We start from the raw sequence: 9,511 nt of genomic DNA on the forward strand, positions 1-9,511 counted from the left end.
AAACTTTACTGATGTCCTGAATAATACAACTAAAATCATGATCATTTTGGTTAAGAGTATTTTTAACAATGCTTTTTGTATGGACATTTATATTATATCAGTGTATTGCTGATATTATAGTTCATAGAAACATCACTGTTGTTTTTCATATGCATATTTTAGTTTAGATCTTAAGATGTGACAAAGTTTGACTGAACAAACAAAAAGTTCATTTAAATAGTTTAATATGAACGTTGTAATATTACAATGGTTATTTTGTTTATTTTACTTAAAAAGTAACAGAATAACCTAATTAAAGGGTTATCCAAATAAAAAAAACAGGTAAAATTACTAAACACAAGACATGATATTTAAAAGACATATTTAGATGTTCAAAATGCACTATATATAAATATGTATCATAATGAGTCATTTAAAAAATACTCTTCTCACAGATCCATTGATACTTATCACCACATGGATAATCAGCCCATCCTTGTGAGTGAGTTACAGCACAGTCTTAATCTGGTTTCGGGAGTATATTCGGTTCTCCAGTCTGCCAGAACCTGCATCAACAGATCAGCATTAGATGTTCAGAGCTGTTTCTGTGTGATATGATACTGACTGTGAGAATCCTTTATTAAATAATAATCAGTTCAGTGAATTCTCACCTAAAGGTCACATCGCTGCCATCAACCCATTTCCATCTGCCCTCCACATGACTGTCAGTCAGACCAATCCAGACTAAATCACCACCAGAAATGTCCTTCACAAAATCCTGAGAAGTGAAACAATAACACAGTTTATAAAATAAGCACAGACCCATTTCAGCACATTATCTTTCATTTCAAACTAAACACCACAATTACACACACACACACACACACACACACACACACACACACACTTGTTCCTCTGTGTTGTTTATGATGATCAGATCTGCTCTTCTGTCTGTACAGTTTTTTTCTGCTCTCAGTCCAGCTCTTCTTCTCAGAGGAAATGAAGTAAAGACTGGATTGATGGCACTTCCATCCACCTGTAAACACAGATAAGCATACTAAAATGTATTTGAAGTACATTTATTTCATGCTAAGTATAATACAAATACATTTACATATTTATGTACTTAATAAAATTATCCTGCAATTGTAATTTTAGTATACTGAACTGGTATACTTAACATCTGCTAAATGTTGTACTTAATGTACTTTAATTATGCAGAAGTGGTGCTGAAGTATATTTGATTGTGCTAAAGTGGAACTATTTCAAGTATACGTTAGGTATACCATAATATTTTGTATTTAAAGGCCAATATTATTCAAAGATCATACAATCCTCATCAGTAGTGACATGAAAACACATTTTAAGTTTAATATTAAGAAATGTGCATTGTGCACAAGTAGTACTCCAAATAAAGTTAATAAAGTTAAAAGTAAATATGTTAATAGGTTTGAACTATACTTTATATGAAATAAATGTATTTTAAATATATTCCTTTGTCTTTTATTTTACTAGGGCATGAACTAAATGTGAATCCAAAAAAAGTGTTAGTGTTAGTTGCACTAATAGCGTATTAATTAATGTACAATAACTGACAGTATACCGTAACGTGTGTTCATATTCAGTCTGAATCGATCTCACTCTCACTGCTATTCTGTAGATGTCTGTGTATTTGTCAGGTTTGTGTGTCATCTAAAGCCAAAGATTAGAATCGGATAAAAGATAATATGTTTTTGACTAAAATATTTGATTTTGACCTGGAAAATGTTGAGGTTTGTATAAATTGGTGTGTAGTTTTGAGATTATGTTTATAGTTGTGAGATAATGGTGAATTGTTTCATGAGTTGTGTGTCAGCAATCAAGAAAAACTGTAATGAAATGCTTATGCTCAATGATATGAATATTGACTTGTTGCCACTTGTTGCAATGTCAATTTAGCTATTTACTCTTCTGCTACAATAATATAATATCTTAAACGATCTAAATTATTTATTACAACAGATCCGATACAGTCCACTTTAAAATCTGAGTCTGATGTAAAGCAAGTTACCATTTAGACTGAAGAACTGGCAAACACCAGCAGAAAACTTCTGAAGTTCACTTTTTTCTGATTTCAACCGGTCTCTCTCTTCTGTGAGGTTCATGTTGTTAGTAAGTAGCTGCTTTCTCTCTTCTGTTAGGTTTGTGTTGTTAGTTAGTAGTTGTTCTCTTTCCTCTGTGAGGTTGGTGATCTTAGTTAATATCTGTTGTCTCTCTTGAGTGAAGGTGACACACAACACTATGACTGCAGTCAGCAGAAGAACACACAGCAGCACCAAACACACCACAGCTGCTCTGCAGCTCCTGATCTTCACACCATCACTTCCTGAAGATGATATATATGATGTTAGTCTCTTCACTTCCTCATTTGACATGGCTCACATCAACTGAAAACATGCCAACTGTAGAGTAACTTTACCCCTTCTCAGATATTTATTAGTGTAGTTTTTGTCCTTGTGTTTTATGAGTACATGCAGAGGAATAGTTCACTAAAAAAATGGTTTTTGATTATTTAGGTTATCCAAGATGCACTGTTTATGACTTTATTTCTTCAGCTGAAGAGAAATTAAGCTTTTGGAGGAAAACATTCTAGAGTTTTCTCTATCTAATGCAAGTGAACAGGGTTCAATGTAGACCATTTCTAATGGTCCAAAATCCATATATAGGCAGCTGTAAATTAATCCACATGGCCCCAATCTCTAGCAAAACGATCAGTCAGTTTCGTTATATTTAGAAGTGGAGCATGCAAAGACTTCATATCAGATCATACTGGATGACCTGGAGGGGAGTAAATAATCAGAAAATGTTGATTTTGGGGTGAACTATTCCTTTAATCTTACCTGTGTGTTGAGGTGTTCGGGTTGTTGTTGTGTTGAAGTCCTCTGTGTCTTTCTTTTGTTTCATGTCTCTTACAGCCTCTGCGCCGATGTAGATATCAACAGTCCTTTCTATTCGGTCATCTGAGTCCATTATTGAACCTTTATTCATACCGTCATTCACAATTCCAGACTTTTATTTTTTGGTGCACTTGAAATGGTTACAGTTGTTTATCTATGAAACATATAATTTTACAGTAAAAAAAAAAAAATATATATATATATATATATATACTGAAAATATTGTTGATTAATCTCAGTAGCTGTGAGTTCAGATGACTGGACTCTCCTCACATTGAATATGTGATCTCTTTTCTGTCTTTACCTCTTACAACACCCACATATTCTATTTTATCTTCTCTACAAATGTTCTGAGTTTTAGCCTTTTCTCTATTTTCATGTATACTACTGGACAGCTTCAGTGTCAGCAAACTAACCCTAGTTTCTCTCCTGTAGTAGACTGTGTTGTGTTCCTCATCTGTGTTTGTGCAGCTAATATTTATGCAGAAAGGAACTGTTTTTGTGGAAGTATTTCAAGTATTTATGTAAAAAGGAATTTCAACTCGCTGCAGGAGGACATTTAATTTGTTTCAACAATCGGGATTGTGTTCATTTAAATGAAGTTTAAATGCATGTATTCATTTTACCAGGTGGTGTTGGAAACTTTTTGGAAATATTTAGGTTGGTGCTGTTACATCAAAAGTCCAGTCAGCTGATCAGTTTATGGTTGAAGCAGACCTCCATGAAGTTGGCAACCCATAACAATAAATAATCACCAAAACTATGCCATTCATTTGTGCTACAAAAACGAACGTTTGTGCTGGTTTGGTGTTTGAGATATTAAACATTCTTGTTTCTCGATCCCATGTTGCCCAAATCGCTCCTGTAAGGATGCACTGGTCGAAGGTTTAATGTGTGTTCGGTCTTTTACTTGCGCCTCTGAATTTATCAGGATTTGGTTTCGATTTTAGTCTAGCTCTGTGTTCAATCTGACTCCAATTTCAAGTGATCATTAAATTTAGGCAATATTCTTAATTAAAAACTGATCACAGATATCGATTGTACTGTATATTAATTTAGATATTTGATTATTCTGGAAATTCCATACTTTCAATTTTTTGTTCATTAGGGACCAGGTATCGCACAGGAATTACACTTCAACCGGTTTTAGTGAACCCACGGACACAAACTCGTCAGTTTGGAAGACAAAATCATCGTCGCTGTATGTGGATACCCGGAGCTGTACGATACATCTTCATACTTTTACAGAAACCGGAATAAAAGGGATCTGGCATGGAAGAAAGTGAGTGAGGAGGTCGGACAGTCTGGTAAGTTTTAAAAAACGCTCTTTACTCAATTTGAGCTAGCTATATTATGATATATATATATATATTAGTGGTGGGCATAGATTAATTTTTTTAATCTAGATTAATCTCACTGTAATCTTGGAATTAATCTAGATTAATCTAGATTAAAATGGCTCATTTGAATTCTGCCAAGTAGATCAGAATAAGTTCACTACTAGTAGTAAACAACTAGCAGTCATCAAGAATTTAATATTGATAATAACATTGAAGACATTGTATAATTATTCCTTAAAGATAAGGTTTTAATAGTTTTAGTAGTAGTAGCCTATTACGTTCTGCCCAATGTTTTCAAGTGAAACCGAACTTTTATTTTGACGGGTTGCCGTGAATACCTTTACATTTCTGTATATGATATGAGGATAGTTTTTCTCAAATGAAACGGTCAAATGCTCATGAAGTGACTCTCAGAGCAGTTCTGGAGATGTTGTTCATGTATTTATGTCCTCATTTAGTGAGACGACAGACGTTAATATCGCCGCAAGCGTCACGCGGGCTTCTGTATGAGTAAACAAACCCGCGCGTCTGCGCCATACATTAACACAGAGACACACAGAAGTCATATTTAAATAGACGTTTTGCGGCTTAATATTTATAAATAGGAGTGGGAGTGTGCTCACTTGTGTGTGTGCGCTTGCGTTTGTGTGTGTGTGTGTGTGTGAACCGGGGCGGAACTCCTCTGTGCGCACGATACAGAGTATGTAAGACCATGTAACGTAGAGACAGAAATGACTTGCCGATTTCCCGGCGGCTTCATAGCTGCATCCATGTTAGCACGTCACGTTTGATGTGGTAATTTCACACAGGTTCGAAGACTCGTTCTCGCCCCCTACAGTGCAATTCTGCTAGGTATACATCCGCGCTAAAATATCAGGGTGAAAGTCATCATAGTTTGCGTAGTATAGACCCAGCTCCCAACCCAACTTTGAGGATAGATTAACGGCGATATTTTTTTTATCGCCCGATAAGAGTCTCACGTTAACGCAGCACGTTAACGCCGATAACGGCCCACCACTAATATATATATATATATATATACATATTGAGTTGATGTGTTTATTCAGAGGAAGTGTGCAGAAAGAAGTGGAAGAGTCAACAAAATCCATGTCAGCCATTTCGCAACGAGACTGGAGCCGCCTGGCAGAAGCCCCCTCCCTGACGCAAATTCGTGTCTGTTGTGAAGTGAATTTCATGCGTGAATGAAGCGAGTAAACTCAAAATGTTCAAGCATCCAACTAGGCGCGAATAGCGTGATTTATTCGCGCAAGTCACGTCTGGTGTGAACGCACAGTAATGGTGTTCCTCATGGTTCATCCATCGGTGCTTCAGTATGATCTGTCCTGGACGCAGATTTGCGGAAATACCACTACACATTAATCTACTTGAAAAATGATTTCTGAAGAGATCCAAATAAGTCAAATATAACAATTTATTATTAGTCAGGTAAAGTTGTATCACGCCAGTTACATAACAAACAATCAGACTTAAATTCAGTTCCAATTCAAAATAAATACATAACATAGATTGCTCAAAGATTTAATTTAAGAAATGCATACCTGACCATAGAGACACACAGCAGCATGTGAGTTCCAGTGCAAAGCTCCAGAGACTCTCTTACATGGTGTGGGGGGTTTTCCGACTATAGAATCCCATTGTAATGTTTTGTCACTTCTCTTATATACTCAGACCAAACAACAAATAATTTGTAAAAACATAAAAGACCTTTTGGTTTTTTAGGTTCCTGTGCTCCAGGGTTGCATCTGGCTGGAGATAGATAAGCATTCTCACAGACCCCTAAAGGGGGACACACCCCTCAGCAGAAGAACACAATTCTACAAAAGTTTTCAATCTTTCTCATAATATAAGTGACTACTGTGAAATTGAGACCAATTTACCAGTCGCACAGAGAACTTTAGAACAATAACAAACATGAAAGGGTTATGATTATGAATTCTGAAGATACAGTAAATGCACGATATAGGTATAGTAACTTGAGTTCTTGACACTCCTAAGTCAACTTTTGGTGACCTGGGCCATCTGTCCAGGAAGGGGTGGAGATGGTAGGTTTAGGGTGGGGATGGGTGGGTTTAGGGATCAGGGGGTGTAGACGGCTAGGTTTAGGTAAATTTAAGGTGGGAGTAGTTGGATCTAGATACAACCACGCCCCCTGGATCTTGTGTTCTGCAGTGAGGACCATCTCGAATTTACAGTTAAAACCCAAGTACCAGGTGTGTTAAATGAATACCAGGAGTCAGAGATGCAATCAATTGAAGAAAAAATTTACTGAAGAAAATAGTTTGCAGTTTCATCAGCAGAAGCAAGCTTCAATACTCGCGATGGAGTTCGTAGGTCGCTCTACGTACACTCAATACAACAAGAATTATACTCTAACAGAGGTCACTAACTACGTCATTACTTGGGTAAAAAGGATTCTGGTTGGTTGAAACAGATAAACTCTACACATGGACATATAGTTTGAAGCATATCTCCGGTGATTATTAGGTGACAACCGAGATCTGGTCTTAGGATCGATGTGACCCACCGAAAGCATATATCACCACTTCTTGAGTCTTGTCTTCATTGTCTGAAGATGTCCATTCTGTCCTGGAGTCAGTTATTCACACACATAGAGAGTATGCAATTCCTTCCGAAGGGCAATACTAAATGGAAAAAATATATATTTCTACAAAATAAGAAAAATTTGGACATTTTCAGACTGTTCAAAAGTTTTCAACCCCGGCTCTTAATGCATCGTGTTTCCTTCTGGAGCATCAGTGAATGATTGAACCTTTTTTTAATAGTTGTCTTTGAGTCCCTCAATTGTCCTCAGTGTGAAAAGATGGATCTCAAAATCATACAGTCACTGCTGAACAGGATTCAAATATGCAAAAGATGCTGGAAAACTGAAGATTACGCAGGACATACGCAGGATTTTTCTGAAGAACAGAGCTCAGTTTAACTGTTCAGAACAAACAAGGGACTCATGAACAACCATCACAAAACAAAAAAACAGTCGTGGATCATCCAGGTAACCACACACAGTATGAAGAACCAAGGGTTCCCAAACTTTTGAATGGGGTTATTTTAATTGGGGCTATTTTTTTGTCTTGTGGACTAAATGTAATCATCTTTTAGGTAAAATATCTTACTAAGGACAGTACTAAATAATAAATAACATGCATTTTGTATGATCTCTCTTAATTTGTTAAAATTCACAGATTCTGCAAGGGGTTCACAAACTTTCAAGCAGCACGTGACTAACAAACTAATTCAAAATCTATAACCACAATGACATATTACTTTACTATTAGTTCTGTGCCTCAGCAAGTAAAGTCATAACATAATGATAGCTAATGATTAAAGCAGACAACTGGAAGTTGAAAGGCATGACTTCGACCCAATGTGTTAATTAACATGAATTTACTTCATTGGTTAATATAATATGTTATTAGGGAATTAATACATTATGACACATTTAACTAATAACAATTTATTGATGACTTAATCTATGAATCATGTTCATTAGTTGCTGATGCAGTAATCATTAATAAATGGTTTAGTTCATCATGAGTTATACTTTAACTCATGATTATCTGTGCATTAGTTAAGCATTATTTAATGCATATTTGTAAACCCGTATTGTAAAGTGTTACCGAGAAATGAAAGAAACATAGCCAAAAAAAGAGCAAAAGTTAGAAAAAAGAGACAAAGATCTAACCTGACTCCTGAGAGAAACATCACATTAGCGTGGTCTTTTTCAGTCTTTGAGACTTTTTAAAGTTTTTTTTAACATCTGTCAAATCTTAAGTAAATTTTTATACGAGTTATGTTTTTCTTTTTATTTTAGGTCCTTATTATAACAGGATTGTCATGACTGAAAACGCGAAAACAAGTTGCAAGTAACTCTCCGTTTATTGAATTGGATAGTGACGATAGAAACAGTTCAGAGAGAAAACAGGATAGTGATGCAGGGACGTCGATGGTCAGATGAGTGTTGTGAAGAGAAGTGCTGATGGTAGGTGACAAATCCAGAGTGATAATCCACAGGAAACACGAAACAGGAACGACGAAGACACCAGGCTGGAATGAAGACGGGCAACACAACCGGAGACTCACAAACAACAATCTGACAAAGGAGATGAGAAATGGGTGAGTATTTATAGGTGGTGTGATGAGCTGCAGCTGGTGATGGTGATTGAATCAGCTGGAGCGTGATCAGCGCCGATGAGTTGTCACGCCCACACACACACACATAAACAACGAGCACGAGACAAGGAGAAAGCATAGGATTTCTGAACCGTGACAGTACCCCTCCCCCTAGAAACGCCTCCTGGCGTTCCCAGGCTCCCTTACCTGTCGATTGTAATCATCGATAAGGGTGTGGTCCAGGATGTCTCTAGCCGGAACCCAACTTCTCTCCTCCGGACCGTAACCTTCCCAGTCCACCAAGTACTGAAATCCACGTCCCCTCCATCTTGAGTCCAGAATACGATTGACCGAATAAGTCGGTTCCCCATCTACGAGTCGCGGCAGGGGGGGAACCGGGGCCGGCGGATTAATGTGTGAATGAAAAACGGGCTTTATTTTAGATACATGAAAGACGGAATGAATTCTCCTGTACACTGGAGGGAGGTTGAGGCGGACTGCCACCGGACTAATGATCTTGGTGACAGTGAACGGGCCAATGAATTTGGGTGCAAGTTTATTAGACACGGAGCGGAGAGGAATGTTCTTGGTAGAAAGCCACACCTTTTGACCAGCGACGTATACGGGAGGCCTAGACCGGTGGCGGTTGGCTTTGGCCTTGGTGCGTGACCCCACTTGGAGTAGAGTCTCACGGGCTCTAGTCCAAGTGCGGTGACACCTCTGGACGAAAGCGTGGGCGGAGGGGACCGTGACCTCGGATTCCAGACTAGGAAAAATTGGTGGCTGGTAACCTCTGCTACACTCAAACGGAGATAGGCCCGTGGATGACACTGGTAACGTATTGTGGGCGTACTCCACCATAGAAAGTTGTTGGCTCCACGAGGAAGGATTCTTGGATACCACACGTCGCAGCGTTCTCTAGATCTTGGTTGGCTCGCTCAGTTTGACCATTGCTCTGGGGGTGGAACCCTGAGGACAGACTGACAGTCGCCCCCAGTAACTTACAAAATTCTCGCCAAAATTTGGACACAAATTGGGGTCCTCTGTCGGAAACCACGTCCATCGGGAGGCCATGTAACCGAAAGACGTGGTTAACGACAACCAACG

At 38.0% G+C, this 9,511-nt stretch overlaps 1 protein-coding gene across 1 annotated transcript; it reads right to left on the reverse strand.

Annotated features, from left to right (window-relative positions):
• Positions 1-162: 162 nt before the first annotated feature.
• LOC131538471 (C-type lectin domain family 12 member B-like) lies at positions 163-3,678 on the reverse strand. Its single transcript, XM_058772345.1, is given in 5 exon segments — positions 163-545; positions 651-943; positions 945-1,015; positions 2,030-2,344; positions 2,859-3,678. Coding segments are annotated over 4 exon segments (633 nt in total). The 5' UTR covers positions 3,007-3,678; the 3' UTR covers positions 163-545; positions 651-844.
• Positions 3,679-9,511: the final 5,833 nt, after the last annotated feature.

This window comes from Onychostoma macrolepis, chromosome 04 (genome assembly GCF_012432095.1).
Source record: "Onychostoma macrolepis isolate SWU-2019 chromosome 04, ASM1243209v1, whole genome shotgun sequence".
NCBI classification, from domain to species: Eukaryota; Metazoa; Chordata; class Actinopteri; order Cypriniformes; family Cyprinidae; genus Onychostoma; species Onychostoma macrolepis.